General features: G+C 41.2%; 3 protein-coding genes across 3 annotated transcripts; all 3 read right to left on the bottom strand.

Annotated features, from left to right (window-relative positions):
- Window positions 1–3547: 3547 nt before the first annotated feature.
- On the bottom strand, window positions 3548–6351 carry LOC140931178 (pyrethroid hydrolase Ces2e-like). The gene is made up of 2 exons (XM_073380934.1): window positions 5160–6351; window positions 3548–4252 (listed from the first exon to the last, which is right to left on the bottom strand). Exons 1-2 carry the CDS (start codon window positions 6302–6304, stop codon window positions 3598–3600), a joined length of 1800 nt encoding a protein of 599 aa, XP_073237035.1. The 5' UTR covers window positions 6305–6351; the 3' UTR covers window positions 3548–3597.
- Window positions 6352–8899: 2548 nt separating this feature from the next.
- Window positions 8900–11268, bottom strand: LOC140931177 (pyrethroid hydrolase Ces2e-like). The gene is made up of 2 exons (XM_073380933.1): window positions 10029–11268; window positions 8900–9598 (listed from the first exon to the last, which is right to left on the bottom strand). Exons 1-2 carry the CDS (start codon window positions 11168–11170, stop codon window positions 8977–8979), a joined length of 1764 nt encoding a protein of 587 aa, XP_073237034.1. The 5' UTR covers window positions 11171–11268; the 3' UTR covers window positions 8900–8976.
- A 3660-nt stretch (window positions 11269–14928) lies between these two features.
- LOC140932348 (neuroligin-4, X-linked-like) lies at window positions 14929–17127 on the bottom strand. Its single transcript, XM_073381965.1, has 2 exons — window positions 15974–17127; window positions 14929–15529 (listed from the first exon to the last, which is right to left on the bottom strand). The coding sequence occupies exons 1-2, from the start codon at window positions 17125–17127 to the stop codon at window positions 14929–14931; spliced, it is 1755 nt and encodes a 584-aa protein (XP_073238066.1).
- Window positions 17128–19991: the final 2864 nt, after the last annotated feature.

Genomic DNA, 19991 nt, shown 5'->3' with positions numbered 1-19991 from the left:
AGTCAAACCTCTTTAATACGGACACCAAAGGGACAGAACCAAGTGTCCGTTTTACAGAGGTGTCCGTATTATAGAGGTAGGGAATGTATGATTTTTGGCATTTCTGGGACCAAAGGTACAGTCCGTCATAGAGAGGTGACCGTATTATAGAGGTGTCCGTAAGGAGAGGTTAGACTGTATATTGTTTTGACGAAAAAAACGACAACCACACCGTCGCAAGGAACCTGAATTAGTATTGTTACTGGAAATCATGCATTGCGCGCGCAACATACAGGCTAGTCTGTTATATCTGCAAGCAGATAAGTAACTAATCTGTAGGTTGTGCACTGATTTCCAAATTTAGCTTTAGGCTCTTAGCCAATGAGAAGACAGATAGTGAGTACAATGTATAATAATCACTATAATATGCTCGTGGTAACACCAAACGAAATGGTTGGCTTTGTTGTGATTACCCACTGAACAACCCGCCACCATTTTTGTCTGGTTTGTCCCTAGCACTGTAAGATCTTCCTAGCGAAGGCAGGTTATATGGTGCTAGGATCTTCCTACCTCTCACTCAGCTGGGAAGATCCTAGCACGAGGGACAAGTGCAACCTTTTGGATGCAAACTGAATACACAGAAAACATTTGGTGCTGGGATGATCCGCCTTCTAGGATTTTCCTGGTACTAGGATCCTTCTCCCTCCATGAACAACCCCTAAATCTATGACTTAAACCTGACAGGCCTACCAATTGACATTATTCTTTTCTAGTTGTCTCTTTCTCCTGGTATGTTGTAAATCTCTTTTATTTCCTTGCAAAGTGTCTCAATTGTACCAGTACGCGTACGTAGCGTCCCTCGAACAGTTTTTGCCAAATGTAGGCGTGTATGCCGGTATTATGTGTTTCTTTGTTGTTAATAAAGTTGTGTGTTGTTGTTACGATAACATTGGCTAGATTATTAAGATATTTTCGAAGAGGTGAATACTGGCAGCTAATGGGACAAGAACCACCTGTGGGGGTGGGATAGGCGGGATTTTTTGGGGGTGAGCGTTCTTGGGAGCTCTGGCGACATGCCACCCGGAATAATTTGAATAATCGGTTTGAATGAATTTGTTTAAGAAACAAAGAAAGGCGGCTTAACTGGCAACTAGTCTTCAACCCGCTTGACGGAACTTAGCCGCAGTCCGTGGGCCTCCTAAGCCTTCCCTTCATATCTGTAGGTCGAGTGAGCCTGCCTCGATGTAATCTGATCGTATTTTCAAGTTCTTAGTCTAATGACTGAAAGCACTCTACCTAAACTGGACCTTTAAATGAGCTCGCACAGGTTCAGACTTGAAATTTCACTCAAAATATAGACACAATTTCAGGAACCAAACAGTTTTCTCAAAATCACTGACAGTTTTATATGCACCACCTGGCATGTCATCTATTGTCTATCTACATCAGTGGCAGAACAGAGAGAAAGCCAGGCCACCGTTTCCGTTAACATCTTCGAGAAATGAAAATAGTGATCTATAACCACACGATCATTCTAATTAGGACATGACGATCTGCAGTCTAGCTCTCCCCACACCAAGGTAAGAGAGTAAGCCAAATCAAGAACGTAAACGAAAGCGTTTTATTGAGCTAATTTGTCTGTTGTTTATACATTTTAACATTTTCCCACTACTTAAAATTGATCATGACCCTTGGGCTAGTTTTGGAAACGTCATATCAATATATTATCGTGAATTTACTTTATCAACTCGGTTGACCTATTAGAAAGCTGCCTGTTTTCGGTTCATTCTACAACCCACATAACACCCCAGTTTCTTTTAAAAAGACACGCTACAAAACAGAATTAGACACACAATAAAGTGTATAAAAAAAGTGGGTGACTTGTTCAATGAACGCCATTCTCTACTCGAGAAACTGCGAGGAGAATTGGCACAAACTTTCGGCGCATTGAGTTCTGGGATTGTTTAGGTAGACAATCGTTAGTTAGGAATAATCTATAGTACTAGAAGCAAGCAGTGACCTTATTCCTCATATTGTCCACCAGAATGATCCCAAAAACCTTTGCTTGAAGTGTTTGTCTAAGCCATTCTTACTGTGAAACTAAATATCGGGTTATTACGTTAGTTTACTTGTTTTTTGACACGATCGAGCCTCCATTGAAATCGGGACAAGTATTCCTCATCAACCGCATATAGCGTATAATATTATGTATTTTCTACATGATATTGACTTGTGTTCTGCCATTCCTACTTGTGGGTACAAAAAATCAAACACATTCAGAGGTCCTAACTTATCTTAAGGGACTTAGGGTAGCAGTCACTGATCAGTAAATGTGTTAGGATCACGCAATTTAGAGGCAGGGTTTCGACATAAAGGAACATGAAGGAGAATTGGGAGATCGCTATAAAGCTCAGTTACTGTCAGTAAGAAGACATTCTAGCAGCCAGTACAGGTCGTGCTTCTAGAGCAATGTCGGAGTTGTCTACGAATGGTCAAGTTTGCCATCTACTGCTTTTACATTGTTCGTACAACTTCAGACAAACAAATTTCAAGGACTTTTCAAGGTTAAATTACAGTTTTAAAGGACTAAGATTTATTCTATAAATCGGCTTCTTTTAACCCCCTTTTGAAAACCTTATTGGCTAAAACACTTAACGGAATCAAACACGATGTTTTCTTCTTCAGCCATGGTTGATCACAGTTATTTTTTACTACTTTCCATAACAACACTTTGCAAAAAGGCAACAGTCACTGAGTATAACTTAGTGCAGTTGCATATAAGGTACAGATTATAGCATTTAAACTAAAAATACAGAAATAAAATATTGTTTATGCACAAAAATGTTTTTACGTTACCCGTAAGTTTTAAAGTTTCTTACACCGCGGATGAGCCAAATTTTCCTTGGCAAAATAATTTAATTTCAAAGAAAATGGTGTAGCGTAAAGAAGGTAGTGAATTTCAAGGACTTTTCAAGCCCTCATAAAGAAATCAAGTACTTTTCAAGGACCTTAACCGAATTCAAGGACTTTTCAAGACGACTAAAATTCAAGACCTTTTCAAGATTGTACGAACCATGTTTTACATGTTAGGGTGGATTTCCACTGTCCCGACATTTTTACGTGCGCGCACGCTTAAATTTTACGCCGGCGTAAATAAAATAGAGGCAATGTGTGGAAGGTCGCGCGTAAACATAACCGTTGAACCTCGCTCAACTTTTACGTTTGAGCGCACCCTTTCATACATTGCTTCTATTTTATTTACGCGCGTAAAATTTAGGTATGTACGCAAGAAGAATTTACGCGAAATTGGAAATCCACCCTTAGGCGGGCCAGCGCTTTATTCCTGGTTTTATAAATAATTCTTTTATACGCTCCCCCGTCCTCCTTGAAAACTTGCTTTCTATAATATTGCAAATTACAAGCCAAATTGGTAAGCGTGTTAAATCTTATGTAAAATGATAAAACTTTGAACAGTTAGGGCAACAATGATGATTAGATAAAAAAAAAAAAAAAAAAAAAAAAATGCTAGTTTCCCTCTTTTGACCACGACCAATTATCAAGGTCGATAACAGCTTCATTCCAGAATTTTATTCGAATTTATCTAATTGATACACCGTTTTATTGCACCTGTTGCCTGTTAAACATTGCTCTGCTACTATACATCGCTGAAAGAACGACAACTACAATTTGACTAAACGTTCCCATGGCAACCAAGGGGCTGGCATCGCTCTTTACAACACCTGTAGTATCAAATTTCAGTTGCTTAAGTTTGGGATAATAATTATTCCAGAAAGACATTCTGCGAGGATTAAATGACGCCTCCATCCTGTGATTTATGTCAACTCGTAGGTAAGCTCTTTGACTGGAGTTGTACTTGTCCCAAGGAATACCGCTGACCGTAGGATCGCCGGAGCGTGCAAAGTTTGCGTACATAGCCATTATAAAACGACTGACGTTTCTATCGGCATCGTCAAAAGCAAACCCAAATTTTGGAAGGAGGGGAAGTCCAAAGTCGTACGCTACGTTATCACCATGGACCACACCCATCCAGGTAGGGTTCTGATTGTACTTCACTCGGCGGTGAGCGAACTCGTACATATACACAGGGGCAGTTTGACTGTGAATGTCAGCGACCTCGTGACTAGGTGCAAAGTAGATGTAATCACTGAGAAGGTCTATAAGTTGCGTTCTCAGCGCATATCTATCACTGTTGTCTGGCCATGGGATGTACATGAACTCCAAGGCGTCGGCGATGAGGTCAGTGAGCTCTACTCTAGAAAGTACATTTGATGTTGCGGTTAGGCCGTCGATCATGATGTAAAAAATTACGCTATTTAAGCAATAGAAACCGTTTTCCGCGTTTGCATAGCCCGATATAAACACGAGAGGGGTTGGGAGAATTCGAGACAGTTATGCAAGCCCGAGACGAAGTCGAGGGTTTGCGTAACTGTCGAGAATTCTCCCAACGCCTCGAGTGTATATATCAGGCTATCCAAACACAGGAAAATAGTTTTTCTATTGCTTTTATAAAATAAATTTCCCGAGAAAAAACGCAAAACTCTTTGTATGGCACTGATTAAAAGAGAAATTCTTACCAGTCGAAAAGTCTTATCCACGAAGTCTTGCACGCGTAATCAGCTTGTTTTGCAAAAAGATGCTTTCCAAAATATGGACTTTTCCGCTTAAAATGACAGCTTAAGCGGAAAAAAAAAAAACGCCACATTTTCTTTGTAACGATTTTCCAAGTTTCAGCCGACGAAGGAATGGGTAAATAAAGTAACTTGTCGAGTTTTGAACTTGAAAACTTTTTCAAATTCGTGCTTGCGTGATTAGCGCGCGAAAAGCAAAGCATCTTGACGCCACGACCATGTTTACATACTCTCATGCCAACACTCCTCTCGGCCAATCAGAGCGCGCGTGCTATCTTAGTTATTTTATAATTAAATATAAGGTGTTTTAACCCTGGCCACTATAAAAATATGAAGGTTTTTTGAAGAAAACAGTGGTTCTTTACTGCTCGGAGTGGAAAGAGGGCTTAATTAAAAACATAATTGTGATGCCGTAGCCGTCATTTAGGGGGATCTTTTGAGTGTAAATTGTAAACGGCGAACATGAGGGAAAAGTGTTGGATTGAACACCCGGAAAGAGTAAGAAACGACTGATGTCAACTTCTATCTTACCTCCTTTGGAGAGAATGAGTAAACACCTTGATTAACGTTTTGAAAAAGGTCGGGCTTACTCCAGAGGACGAACTGTTGGATAAAACTCCAACAATCTCCGCGGTTTCCTGGCTGTTAAAGCTGATCATGAATGGCTTTGACTTAAAATTCCTTTTGTATCGCAAATTTCGAGGTGTGTCATGAAGAAAGTTTTTGTCCACAACGGGCGCCCAGGTCAGATAGGCGGGCAAACTTTGGGTATTTGCAATTGCGTCTGCGGCGATTGAATCGGCAGCTTTCTTTATATCTGAAGCTTCTTTTTCACGTAAGCAGTTTATCATAGCATTTTGGTCTTGGTCAGCACAGCTCAGTTTTTTAGCTAAATTTGCAGCGTTGCTGACACCAAATGAAGTTGGCTGAATCGCAAAGCTACTCAAATCTACTCCACTCTCTGCGACAGCCTGATGGAAGAGATCTTTTGAGAGGGGGGACATCAGATGAAGGCTTACGCTAGTTCCGCCGGCACTTTGTCCAAATATGGTCACCTTGTTGGGATTGCCGCCAAAATTCTCTATGTTGTCCTTGATCCACTTTAGTGCTTCTACTTGATCCAGCATTCCAAAATTTCCAGGAGCAGCCGAATCCCCGGTCGTCAAGAAACCAAATGGCCCAAGGCGGTATTGTATGATAACCACTACCAACCCTTGTAATGCCAATATATCGCTAGGGGATGTCACAGCTGAACCAAACTCGTAAGCCCCGCCATGAATGTAAACCATGACTGGCAAACTCAAATTTACGTTCGGGGTGTAGATGTCAAGATAAAGGCAGTCTTCATTGTAGACAGGACTTTCTGTAAACAATTTGAGGTACTCATTATAGAATGCAAAGCTTCCCATCTGCAAACAGATGTTTCCATGCGTTTTAGCCGAATAAACCTTTGGTTTCCATTCCTTTGGCGGTTGTGGGGCTTTAAATCTTAGCTCTCCGATCGGTGGAGCGGCGAAAGGAACGCCAAGAAACTTGCTAACGGATTTGAAAGGACCAGAGGCATCCGGATGCGATGTCACGAGACCTTCAATACTTCCGTAGTTGGTGGACACTATAACCGAGGGAACGCAAGGCAAAAATGCACAGAATATGAAAATAGCTGTGAGTGATGTCATGGCACTTCCTCGATCTTCTAGAATTATAGAGACTAAAACAAACTTGCTCATAAATTCAATCGGGAAGTTATGAGCGATTGCGAAAGACCTGGAAATAAATATGCTTCGGGGGGTGGGGGTGGGGGGGGGGGAAGGGGTACTCCTTTATATAAGCCATATCGGGTTTGTGCTGTCCCAAAGGGTAGGTGCGCCGTTTTGGTCTGAAAACGGGTATTGACTTTGCCCATTTTGGTCTAGAATCGGGTATGGTTTTCGAGGGAACAATGCATTTATCGTTTCAATCCCAAATGAGTAAGAAAGAAAGAGAAATATGCGAATTCGAAATGGGTTTTACAAAGTCTTCAGTGATTTTTTAATTCTGTTTATCTAAGTAATGATGATATGATTTCTTAGAAGCCAGGTCTGAAAACGGTGTGAAAAATAACACTTTTTGGTCTAAAAAGGGGTCCGGATTTGGAGAACCGGGCACACACCTCCACCAAGAATTCCCAGGAACACCCCCCGGGATATTAAAATCAGTGTTATAAGTGACCCACTGACTGGAGATGAGTAAGTGTTTTAAGAGGTCAAGTGTCGGTATTCGAATATCAAAAAAATCACACTAAAATCATTGCGTGACGCGAAACCATTTCTACTGATTACATCGAAGCTGAAAAGTAGCAAAAACAAAACAAAACACACACTCATTGGAAAATCAGTTCGAATGGAAGAGCAACAACAATAAACTGTGGTGGAATCAGATCTTTAAGTAAGTTAGCGGGAGGGGGGCGCATCAAGTCCTTAGGAAAAGAGGGGGGCAGGCCTCGAAAGTATTTTTTGTCGGCCCTGCGGGCCCCAGTTTGACCAATAACAGGAGCCCATCACCATCTGGGTGATGGGCTTCTTTCAATACGTAGGTCGACCTCCGAGATCCTTCCCTAGATCCGCAACTGAAAGGTAAACAGTATAGTCTAAGACGACTACTTCTTCTTCTACCTCTCGAGTGTGAAAAAAGGAGAGTGAACAATTGGTAGAGGAGTGTGGAAAGAACAAAATAGAAAGCGTATCCGAAATATGACTAGGAAGCGGCCGTAAACCCTTTGTTATTAGGCTGATTTAGCAACAGGACGGGAACGTCAGTTGACGACGGGAAAGCGCGCGAAAAGGACTAAACACGACTTCCGGTGCTCAATTTGCCGCTCTGCCATTGGTCAAGCCATTTCTTTGATTTGCATTTGCGCGCGCCGTCGTCAACTGACGTTCCCGTTCTGTTGGTAAATTAGCCTATTGCTACTAAACTGTGATCTGATCATCAAGCAGAAGCTACGCGTAGTTCTTCATTTTCTTCACGAAAAGAAAATGGAGCAAACTTCCTCTAGCGCGCGTGAAAATTGCTTCCCAAGGGGAAAAAGACACTCAGCGTAGCCTGCGTGACAGGCACAAAAAATGGGAGGGGAGGGGGAGAAAAGCGCGAAAGGGAGAAGGGAGAGGGTTCCTATGAGGGTTCCTCCCCCCCAATCCCCCCTCTCCCTTATTCCACTTCCTCCCCCTCCCCCTCCCCCTCCCTAAAGTAGCGCTCGGTGCATAAATAAAAAGTAAAACCACTGAACAACCTGGTTCGTCATTACCTTGTGAACAGAGCGAAAATATTAAACGGTTCCTGTAGTGTATTTTAATACACTAGTTTAAAAACCGGATGTTTAGGTTGTTTAAGTTATTCGTAAGTATACGTATTGGACATCCCACAATGCCGTGCGTGCTCCTTTGCTGGTGTTTTGATGTCCAGATTTATGTTCTGTTTTTGTTGAAATCCTGTAGCATCGTAGCGATTAAGCTTTAAAATACCGAATTTAATAAGTATGCTCTCAAAGTTTTCAGTCTGATTAAAAAATTCATCTGGTGCGGTGCAGAAGGTAGCATAATACACACAGAAAAAACAAAGAACTAATGGGTACCAGTATTATAACAACGAAAGGTCAAAATATTGTTATGGTGTTGTAAAACGTAAAATTCTGGGCGATTAATAATTGTCCATAAGTCATGACTTTAGTTCCTTCTTGAATGTTTCTGAGAGGGAGAAACTTTTAATTTGTGTCATCACTTTACTTTTGCAAACTTTAGAACCCTGAAAGCTTATAATTATATGTTGAAAATGCGATAATCATAAAGGGTAAGTCATTTTACAGGTCTAACAGAACAACATATTGCAATAAATATGTCTAGCCTATTTTTTGAAAAAAAACACAGTGCGAGAATTACAGCCGTTTGCCTGAAAAAGGGCCAAAGGGCAGGTTTTGGCCTGAAAATCGCACTAGCAAAGGGAAAGGACAGGATGATTAGAAAGAGCGGGGAGGAAGAAAGGAGGAATTTTTTTTTCTTTTAAAAGCAATGGTTGTACTCTTAGTTGTTGTACTGTCTACTTTGGACAGTTTTTGTCAGAAAAAAAATGCTTAACGGAAGAGGAGAAGAAAATTCGGCCAGGTTTATTTCTCTATTGGAAGTAAAAAGGGGATCAAGAACAGAGGCTAAAAGGTGGTGAGTGAGTGCTTGGACGAGATATTTCACAGTTTGGCTACTCACAAATCAGTTAGTTGTTCTTTCTTTTTTTTAAAAAAAAAAAAAAAGGGGAAAGACTTCATCACTATCGTTTTCGGCAGGGTTATGGGCTCCTGTTTTCGGTTAGCTAAATAAAGTTACAATACTATCAGAATAAGGAAGCATACAATCTGGGCAAGAGCTTCCATCGTAACGCGATGTACACCGCTGACCACGTCTTCTTTGGTACTAAATTTCAGCTGCAGCAGCTTAGGATAGTAATCGTTCCAGAAAGACATTCGACGAGGATTAAATGACGATTCCATACTTGGATTTACGCTAACTTGTAAGTACGCTCTGTGAGTGGAGTTAAAGTTCTCCCAATCAACACCGCTGACCAGCTGCGCTGTCGGATTGCCAGTCCTGGCAAAGTTAGCGTACGCCGCCATGATGAACAAGCTGACATTCTTGTCAGCTTGGCTGTCTTGGAAGGGCCATATAGGTACCAGAGGGTATCCAAAATCATAGGCTGCGTTAACGCCATGGTCGACACCAATCCACTCGGGTGTGAAACTGAACTTTGATCTGTGAGCAAACTCGTACATGTAAACCGGGGCAACTTGACTGTGAATGGTGGCTACTTTGTGACTGGGAGCAAAGTAGTAGTAATCACTGATTAGGTCAACAAGCTGGCTTCTCAGTGCATACCTATTACTGGTGTCAGGCCTTGGGGTGTACATGAATTCCATGGCGTCCGCGACGACATCGGCTGTCTTTTTACTGAAAAAGGACGAAAGCGTATTAAGTGTTTTGTAAGGTTTTCATTGTAGTTGATCACTAAGTTTGCCAAAAGTTATTGTTATTTAATGACTGAGTAGAGAAGACTACTAAAGGTGCCATGAAGTTTTTAATGTACCTAAACATTCTGTCAAAAAAACAAAAGCCGACCCAAACGAATCGAAAGATCTGTAACTGCCAAAGGCACCATCCAGTAGGGTGGTCTGAGGGCATGCCCACTCCCACCACACCGACAAGAAAAGTTTGAAATCTGGAGTCTCTGAAAATCTATTTTCAGCATTTTTCATGAAATGTTTCTTCAGAAAACATCTCCTTCATTCAGGGATATGCTTTCTCAACCATGAAACGTTAAACTGAATAATTGTTTTAGGAAGCTAAGGCCCTGAATCATAGACATGTTAATTTTACTAACCTGCTGTGCCGAACATAGGCGTATTTCTTGAGAAACGTTTTGAAGAAATCCGGACTCACTCCATTGTCCACACTCTCCATGATTCCCATATAAGACATGTTCGCCATTATCCCCAAAGCTCCTCCGCCTTCGTTACTGTTAAAGCTGATCATGAAAGTCGCATTCTTAAAGTTTCCTGTCGCTCGCAGTTTCTGGGGCGTGTCATGAAGGAAGTTTTTGTCAACCACCGGACCCCACTGTGTGGGATCCACGATTTCAAATCGCGTTGATTTTAAGGCTTTCAGTATGTCCTGGGCTTCTTTCTTGCGCAGACAGGTAACCATTGCACTGTGGTCTGTCGTAGGACAGTTCAAAATTCGAGCAAGCTCCTTAGCGTTACGGACACCAAAGGATGTTGGCTGAAATGCCTGAGGGCTGAGATCAACACCGCTCTCTGCAATGGCTTGGTTGAATAGTTCTCTTGATAGAGGTGACAGGAGATGGAGACTAACGCTTGTTCCGCCGGAGCTAGCTCCAAAGATGGTCACCTTGTCGGGATTCCCGCCAAAATTCTTGATGTTTTCTTTGACCCACTTCATTGCCTCCACCTGGTCCAACATTCCATAATTTCCAGGGGACACGGAGTCTCCGGTTGTCAAAAATCCAAATGGACCAAGACGATATTCTATCGCTACAACTACAACTCCGTGTAGGGCTAAATGATCGCCGGGATAAGTAATTGCGGTACCAAACTCGTAACCTCCACCGTGAATGTAAACCATCACTGGCAAACTCAAATTGACGTTCGGGGTGTAAATATCGAGGTACAAGCAATCTTCACTGTATGTGAAATTGGGGTCGAATATTTTCGTAAATAAGTCAAGCAATTGACCCTGCCAACAGATGCCTCCATGCTTCTTTGCTTGGCGAACTCCTTTCCATCCATTCGGCTGTTGTGGGGCTTTAAACCTTAGCTCTCCAATCGGCGGAGCAGCGAAAGGAACCCCCAAGAACTTGCTTATTGATTTGTACTGACCAGAAGCATTCGGGTATGAGGTTATAAGACCTTCGATCTCTCCATATTTTGTTGACACAGTCACGGCCGGGACGAGAGAGAGACACGAAAAGAATATTAACAACGTCGTTAGTTGAACAACGGCCATGCTTCTACTCGAGGCAAATGCTACGTTCTGAAAAATACTTCTGTGCACTGCTTATATTCTTCACGCAGGGGCGGAGTAAAAGTCACGAAACATGAGAGTACGTCATACAATAAAGTGAACGTATGTTGTTATTTATGGAATAAACGTGATATTAATTATCTATGTAATTTATGCAGTGATACGTGAGTGTATATATTTATGTTTTTCGTGACACGGTATCACGAGCAATTGAATAATTTTCTACAAATTTACTGAAATGTGCTGAAATGAAGAGTCATACCGAGTTCTCTTATATTATTGCGCACTTAGATACATTCACGACCTTCCCAGAAAAAACTCTAGAAGAAAATAAGGAACACACAAACAAATAAAAAAAGCTTCAAAACGTGCATTTTACAGCCTGATCGGTTGAACGATGAGACAACAAAGTCAAAAGAAGGTTGCGTGCAAGTTGCTCTGAGTTGAGGTGAGGCTTTCTAAAAGCATTAGTGATTATGTGAAGTACAAAATTAGAAGTGAACAAGCTTGAATAGATATCCTTGTGTTTTTTTCCTTAATCAAAAAACCTAAAAATGGCCTTTTACCAACTTTTTCACCTGATTTGACATGAAATAGACAGATTTGGTTGTTTTATGCTGAAAAGTGGATTTTTTTCAAAAAGCTTGGTCCTTTGCTTAACCCATTCGCTCCTAGAGATTTTGCCGAAAAACGCGTTCTGAAGCTAGTCGAGTGGTTTTCTGGTCACTGTCGTGCTATAAAGAGCTAAAACTTACCACAAACTGGTTTACAGGTCGAACACTTCGCGGTCTTCCGATCCAGATGCAAAATATCAGCTTGCGAAGTTCGGGCATGCGCAGAAAGCAGCCAAGTCAAGCACGATCATAGCCAATCATCACCTCTATTTACATCACGTGGTGTCATTTGCTCTTTCAATAGTCCGTGACTCTGTCGGGAGGCTCGCGCGAGGATCGAGAAAGCGCTAAGAGAAATCGTATAAATAGACGTGATGAATGTTCACTGGGTCTCTCCCTCGTATACTGTTTACCGCGCTTCTTACCATCAATTAGATCAGATTAGATGAAACAACATACTATTAGCCCCTTTAAAAGCTTAGCCGATTATTTTTCAAAAATCTGGACTCGAGTTAGCGGTGAGGGCCGGACTTGAACTCGTTTGTCCTGATCGACTGAACTTATCAATCCCTGATAAATGGAAAATCGGCCAAGTTAAACAACTGCACAAAAGTGGTCAGCAACGTGAAAGAAACAACTATCGCCCCATATCATTGCTACCAATCCCATCTAAAATCCTCGAAAAACATGTAGCAAAATTATAGAGATTCCGCGAAGGAATCGAAAGCTTGTGTGTAAGAAGTTTTTTTTCCTATCCTGTAAATTGAATCTTTGTTTATTATATCACTATGACGGGATTATAAGTAACTCTTTTATCGCTAAAATGTAGCAAATTCGCTATTAAAATGTCTTCAAGAGAACAAATTGCTGTATGAATTACAATCAGCCTTCCAGTACGTTCTAGTCATTCCACTGAAACGGCACTTATCAGAATCATGAAGGCGAAATTTTGTTTAAAATGGATAATGATGAAGTCACGCGACTAGTTTATGTTGATTTCCGTAAAGCCTTTGAAGTAATCGATCACAATCTATTACTGAAGAAATTATCAGAAACTGTCAAAACGACTTGGACTTTTGAGGCATATTAGTCCTTATCTCACGCAAAGCCACGTAGTTATTTTCTGTCTCGCTGTTATGAAGCCAGTTATGTTTTACCTCAGTCCAATCTGGTCATCTTAATTGCAGTAAGGAATTGCTAGCCAGAAAGAGTCTTACGGGTGCAAAAAGAGCTGCACGCATTATATTGGACGCCTAAGAAACAATAAAGAACATCACGCACGTTAACTATGAATTTTTTAACAACAGAATTTGCTTCTTTCCCATCCTCTTGGGGTCTTGCTGCTTCCATTCCGGGTTCCATACGCCTTGGAATACTGGCCAGGTGTGTACATACCGTCAATACAGCTCTTTCTTCTTTGTCGGTGATTTTGGAACCACACTTCGAGCTGTCAAAATGTTGTAAAGCATTGAGATCGTAGCACTTCTCACCCTGACCAGAGAACTAAGTAATTTCCAAGAGATAAATTAGGGATAAAGACGGGTCCGTTCTAGTTGAAGCTATTATTGATAACACCGATGTTTTTAACCTTGGTTGTTTCTGTACCTACTTTTGATAAGATTAATAGTCAGGTTGTTATTGTTACTGTTGACACTTTGATTTGCTCAATAATTAAAAGCGCGTCAACATTTTGTGTTTGATAGGATGATTTTGTAGCTGTACCATAATTTGCGCTCAATTCCCGGATCAATTTCATCCAATCCCCTAATTGCCAAGTCGGCAATCGAACGTGTTTCATGGATTCTGTTCGATTGTGTTCGATTAATTCGATCGATGAGTTCGATTAGTTCGTTAATCGAAACACACAGAAAATTTCCTTGTTCGATTATGTTCGATTACCGAATCAAAAGAACTCAATCCATAAATTGAGTTCAATTAAGTTCGATTGAATTCGATTAGCTACGCCGGGTGTGGTTAGAGGTACGTATTCCAAACCAGCGAAAATGTTCGAGATGCTCTCTGCTATATTCTCGCAATGCCCTGCGAAGGTCCTGCACGGCTCAGAGACTGAGGCCATGGTTCCAAACGAGGACTTTTGGTTCAAGGGTCTAGGTAGGAGACACAAGTTTGAAATATAGGACCCACCATTACAAAAATTATGGCCTATGGAGTGAGGGGAGGGGAATCCTCTGTTTGAACAAACATTTTTCTTGGCCCATGCCATGGCCAAAAAAAGAAAAATGCCTAAACCATTTCCTTGATTTTAAATCACCGCTAACTTGTGTTAGTGTCATTTTTAAAAATACTCCTTCGTTTTACATACATTAACTTAAAATGGATAAAACAACCAGATTTCATTACTGTTAAGAAAAAGCGGACTGTTAGAGTTCTTTAACTGTGGCGGAGTGGCTGTCGGCAGGCTTCTCCAGAAAATTCGAAAAGTTAACTCGATACTCGTTCTGGCGTTCTAGGTATTAAGCTGAGTTGTGTTCATGGCAATTTTCGTTCTTTTGTTAATTTTATGAATAATCTATCAGAAGGTGTCCACAGCAAAAGCTTCCTAAGAATGCAAGTTTAAAATGTCGTATTGATGACATATAAGGAGCCAGGAAAGTAGGCGTTTTATTCTCAGTGGTAAGTACAGAAGAAAAGCAATCTGCTCTCTCTCTCAAGACCTCAACTATACAGACTTTTCATAATCATTCTCTATATAATATTTAAAACAGCTTCATGAAATGTCTGCAAAAATGATTTTACAGACATTTTGTTTTCCCTGTGAGAAAGAGAGGAAAATTTCCACCTTTATAAAAAGTCTGTAAGTTTAAAAATTATAGACGTATCTTGTTATCTCTGTAAAAGGTCCACTTTTTCCAGTGTTAGTGTGAGGAACACCGTGCCTATTTTAAATCGACAAAGCTGCCAAAAGTTAGAGAGATTTAGGGAGACGCTAAAAGGCAAAACAGTCATTATAGACAAAACTAACGTGAATTTACTTATTTTATGGTAAAAGTAATGAATAGCCTGTGGAGAGACCTCCCCTCCCCTTAGAAAAATCGATTTTTTTTTTACTGAGGGGAGGGGTGAGGGGTCTGTACACAGGCTAAGTAATGAACAGTAAACCACAAGTCAAGGAAAAACTTGGTCAAATGGCACAAATTGACGCTCGCCGTTTGCCGTAAAAGTGACCACTATCCTGGGTTCGAACTTCAGCTGCACCAGTTTAGGATGATAATGATTCCAGAAGGCCATACGCAGCGGGTAAAACGTTGAAGCCATCTTGGGATTTGGGTCAACTCGCAGGTAAGCCCTGTGGCTTGAGTTGTAGCCACTCCAAGTAACACCATTGACCGGCTGTGGTGTTGGATCACCAGTCCGAGCAAAGTTTACGTAGACGGCCATAATAAACAGACTGACATTCCTATCAGCTGCGTCATATCGGAAACCGTCTGGTGATAGTGGTATACCAAAGTCAAAAGGAACATTGTCAAGATGGACCACACCCATCCACGGAGCTCCAATAGTGACCTTCGTATCATGAGCGAACTCGTACATGTACACTGAAGCATATCGGCTGTGAATATCGGCGACTTCGTGACTCGGTGCGAAGTAGAAGTAATCACTGATGACGTTGACAAGTTGGTTTCTCAGCGCATATCTATCATTGTTATCCGGCCATGGGGTGTACATGAACTTCAAAGCGTCTGCGATAACGTCAGCGGTCTTCTCTCTAAGGAATAAATTAGTGAAATCTTTTTTTTATGAATCTTAAGAAAAACTATAACAGTAACAACAATAACGTTGATTTGGTCAGAATTTATCTCGATAAGTTTAGCAAAGCATCATTGTCTCTTATCTACTTTCATTTACAACGGGCAGATTATGAAACAAAGTGCTCACGAATTTCGGTTGAATTTTGACATATACACTGGCGCCTTGACAATCCAATGTTTCTTAAGGAAGAGGCTCAAACTTTGGGAGAGAAAAAGAAGGAGGCTTTGTGAATTTTAGACTTTGTAAGGGTCCGTTTTAACTTTCATCCCTCGTTTTCGCAACTTCAGTTCTGCGTTCAAAAAAGTAGTTTTGTAGAAAGTCTATGTGACTTCTAATTCATCAAATATGTATGATAAAAAAGAAAAAACTTACTCGGATAATAAAAAAGCAATATACTTACGAGTAGCCCAAGTTACGAGCATGCGCAAGCCTTGATAAAAAAGTGTAGAAAAAGGAAGAGTTGACTCCTTGTTCTACACTATCCATCAACTTCAAAGAGTTGGCCATGCCACCAAGAATGATTCCAGCCTCATTACTATTAAAACTTATCATGAGCGGTGCTTTCTTGAAACTTCCCTTTTTTCGCAAATTCTGAGGTGTGTCATGGAGAAAGTTTTTGTCTACAACAGGTGCCCACTGAAGATAATCAACCAAACGATAGTTGGATGAAGTAGAAGCTCTCTGTACGTCTACAGCGTCCTTCTTGCGTATACAACCCACCATTTCTTCGTGGTTTTCCGTTGGACAGTTCAGTTTTTGAGCAAGTTCTTTAGCGAAGCCAACCCCAAATGAAACGGACTGTGTTGCCCAGGGGCTCACGTCGACGCCACTCTCCGCAATGACCTGATGAAAGAGGCCATCGGACAAAGGCGATAACAAGTGAAGCGTCACGCTCGACCCACCAGCACTTTCTCCAAAAATAGTCACCTTGTTAGCGTTACCCCCAAAGTTGTCGATATTGTCCTTGACCCACTTTAGCGCTTCCACCTGATCCAGCATTCCAAAGTTTCCAGGTGCGGCTGAGTCTCCAGTCGTCAGGAACCCAAATGGACCCAGGCGATACTGAATCACAACGACCACCACTCCCTGAAGAGCCAATACCTCGCTAGGATACCCAGTCGCTGCACCTGATCCATAGCCTCCGCCGTGAATGTAAACCATCACTGGTAAACTCAAGCTGATGTTTGGAGTGTAGACGTCAAGATACAGGCAATCCTCACTCACCGTGTAATTTCTTCCGTAAGGGTTGAAGATAAATTCAAAGGTTGTGTCCTGCCAGCAGATATTTCCATGGGTTTTAGTTTGACGAATATTCGGCTCCCACGAATTTGGTGGCTGTGGAGGTTTTAGTCTAAGTGTTCCAATCGGTGGAGCAGCGAAAGGAACGCCTAGAAACTTGCTGACAGATTTAAATTGCGTGGAAACACTTGGGTAAGAAGGCATGGTCAGACCTTCGATCTCTCCATAAGTTGTTGACACTCTCAACACACTGATCGACGCGACCACAGAAACAAATGGACACAACAGGAATAGTGATGCGTGTTGGATCGCCATGATTCATTTCAGATAGACTTCCCTTCACCAGTAACTAGCAAAGTTTGTAGACTTGCCTGTGTTACTAGCACGGGTGCGTGCTTACGTGCTCCACCTTCACTACGCTGAGAGGCTTATATCATCACTTGTTCCCCCTTGAATGCACACCATGACTCTCAACTTACTCGTGATGAAATTCACGAGAGGCCACGTCAGGGCATGGTTTTGTACATCACGTTGCAAATTAAGCCAGTGTTACTTAATCTGAAGATTTCTAATAATTGCAAGGTCATGTTTGTAACTAGGTAATATGTTCGTTTCTGGGAAGACTGGGTGCAGAGGTCTTCTGTTTCCCCGTGTAACAAAGAAAATGAGGAGATGTCTGTAGGCAGGCTTATTTCTAGTTTGATATTGGCCAGTTAATAAACGGTACTCGTACGTGCAGAAAAAAAAATTAAAAATCGTTACGGGATAATTTAACGAGAGGAGTCAGGTAGTGAAATAGTATTATGCCGTCATCTCTCAATCAATAGCCCGCAGAAGTTGCGTTTCATTTCTAAAAAAAAATTACTTGTTGAGGTTAAAAGGTACAAGAAGGAAAAAACATACAATACACACCGCACCCAGGCAAATATAAAAATCTCTCGAGGCGCATACTAATCAGATATGTACCAGTATGAAGTCATACTTTTAAGGTACAATTTGTAGTTGTGATGTTAATCACGTTCCCTAATAATCATTGTAACAAAAGAGACAAGTTTAATAAGTGAATATACAATTATACAGCAAAGAAGAATTGTCAGGTAGAAAAAGTTATATTTATTGCTTGGGTAAAATTAAAGCCAGGGCCAATATAAAAAGAAGTCTCTTATGAGATGCCAAAGGAACGTCATCGGCCATGAACGAGTTTTGCACCAGAAATTCATTTTAAAAAAGGAAGGCTTTACCTTAACCCTAAAGCTCCTGTGGCGGTTGAACTTTACGAGCTGATTTGACTCCATTGTGAAACTATGCATATCATTTAAGGCTTAATGTCATCGGTAACCGCTAAATAATTCTAACATTCTTAGATAGTCATACACTTAAGTCATCAGCGATACTAGAGAATACTGTTGTTTTGATCACTAATAAGTTTTTAAAGTTATAGTAGTATATAAGAAAGAGATACAATAACGACTAAAAATTACAGTGGAACCCCGCCTTACGGCCACCTCGTTATTACGGCCTCTTTTTTTTGGCCGCTCGGCTAAACGACCATACTTTTTCATGCAAATAAACTCCCGTTAATACGGTCACCCGTTACCACGGCCAAAATGTTTTGGCCCCTTGATGACCGTATTAACCGTATTTTCTGTTTTCCATTTAACGGCTAAGAAAGAGCAGCAGCATTGTATGGAAGGACCTGATAAAAGTGAAATTCCAAAATCATATGGGTAGTTGGCCCCATGGACCACACCCAGCCACTTTGCCGAAGTATCATGTATGGGATGGTGGGCGAACTCGTACAGATTCACAGGAGCAACCTAGCTGTGGATATCGGTAATCTCATGGCGCCACAGTGGGATATTCACCAATGAGGTCTGCTCGTTGCCTTCTTAGGGTGTATTTTTGCCGTCGTTCATTAGGTCACGGGGTGTACATAAATTCTAAGGCGCCCGCAATAAGTTTGGCAGTGTTTATGAGCAAGGGAAAAACATTGTAATAGACCTTACGGGACGGTCGACTTCCGTCAGTGAAAATGACAAACTCTTTTGGAGAAAGGAAACTTCGTTTAAACTAAGACTATTAACTGGAGTACATTCTTATGGACGTGGCATTGGAGGAAAGGCTTAGACTTAGGTAGGATAAAGTAAAGCGGATTCGAATCTCTGCCATATCAATCAATCAATAAGGCATGGTGACGCAATGAAGACCTGGAAGCCCGATCTTCAACTCCTACCTTTACCCACTTGATCGAGTTTGCAACACGGAATTATGACAACATGATTCGCATTCTCTTATACTTATGCCATCGTTTTCCACGCTTTTGTGGTTCTCTGTGCTTACAGCTTTTAACCTTTCTGGAACCCACTCAGAGGCAGACTGCATAAACTCGCTGAAACAAGAAATGCTAAATATACAGAAGCTACTGTATGACGTAAATGCAAAGAGTTCTGTTTCAATAACTTTTACACTTGATTTTATAACCGACCGCCTTAATTTTAAACTCTATTTGTCCCTTCAAAAATTTTGGGAACTGACGATATGCTTTACGTGTATGGGAAAAACCATGCACTATTCATGACTGCCTTTGGTATCAAAATAACTTAGAACTTAGTTGCACTGATGTGTTAGCAGCAAGATAACTGAACTGCTGACATCTTTACTAAAACAGGGTAGCTCGTAACATCAGCCAACCGCACAATCGGTTGGCAAAAAGCTATATGGACCTACAGTTGATCAACGACGCTGTACAATTGGTCCTTCGGACCATTTGCGCACTCCTTATAAACTAAAAATACGACAATTATGGAAAAAAAAAACTGATTTGCTGTTGCAGTGGAATCTCTAGCTCCTTTCGGACACCTCCATTCACGGGACACAAAATTTGGTCCCGGAAAAATGTTCACATATTTTTTGCACCTGTTACCTCTATTATTAAAGATAACGCTGTTTATCACTTGTTGCAAGATCTACTTCCAGAGGAGGTGGACTCGCTGTTATCGCACGCAAAGGGTTTCGTGTTACCCGGAATGAAAGCTGCATTTTCTCTACGTTTGAACATTTTGATTTACCTGTACTTCTGGTAACAAGGTTTTTCGCCTTGTGGCAGTGTATCGACCTCCAGCGTCCAAGGAAAATGGTTTTACGGTAGAAAGGTGTTTATCAGAATTCTCTGTGTTCTT

The sequence above is a fragment of the Porites lutea genome, chromosome 3, assembly GCF_958299795.1.
Source record: "Porites lutea chromosome 3, jaPorLute2.1, whole genome shotgun sequence".
In the NCBI taxonomy this organism is placed as follows: domain Eukaryota; kingdom Metazoa; phylum Cnidaria; class Anthozoa; order Scleractinia; family Poritidae; genus Porites; species Porites lutea.
Note: the sequence above shows the minus strand (reverse complement) of the source record. Positions and strands in the feature narration are given on the sequence as shown.

Excerpts from the sequence above, each read along its gene's own strand:
- LOC140931178 (XM_073380934.1), bottom strand. The coding sequence starts at position 6,304 with ATGACATCACTCACAGCTATTTTCATATTCTGTGCATTTTTGCCTTGC. Across the intron at positions 4,253-5,159 it reads ACTCATTCTCTCCAAAGGAG|AGTAGAGCTCACTGACCTCA; the intron begins GTAAGATAGAAG and ends TGTACTTTCTAG.
- LOC140932348 (XM_073381965.1), bottom strand. The coding sequence starts at position 17,127 with ATGGCGATCCAACACGCATCACTATTCCTGTTGTGTCCATTTGTTTCT. Across the intron at positions 15,530-15,973 it reads GCTCGTAACTTGGGCTACTC|AGAGAAGACCGCTGACGTTA; the intron begins GTAAGTATATTG and ends TTTATTCCTTAG.
- LOC140931177 (XM_073380933.1), bottom strand. The coding sequence starts at position 11,170 with ATGGCCGTTGTTCAACTAACGACGTTGTTAATATTCTTTTCGTGTCTC. Across the intron at positions 9,599-10,028 it reads GCCTATGTTCGGCACAGCAG|TAAAAAGACAGCCGATGTCG; the intron begins GTTAGTAAAATT and ends GTCCTTTTTCAG.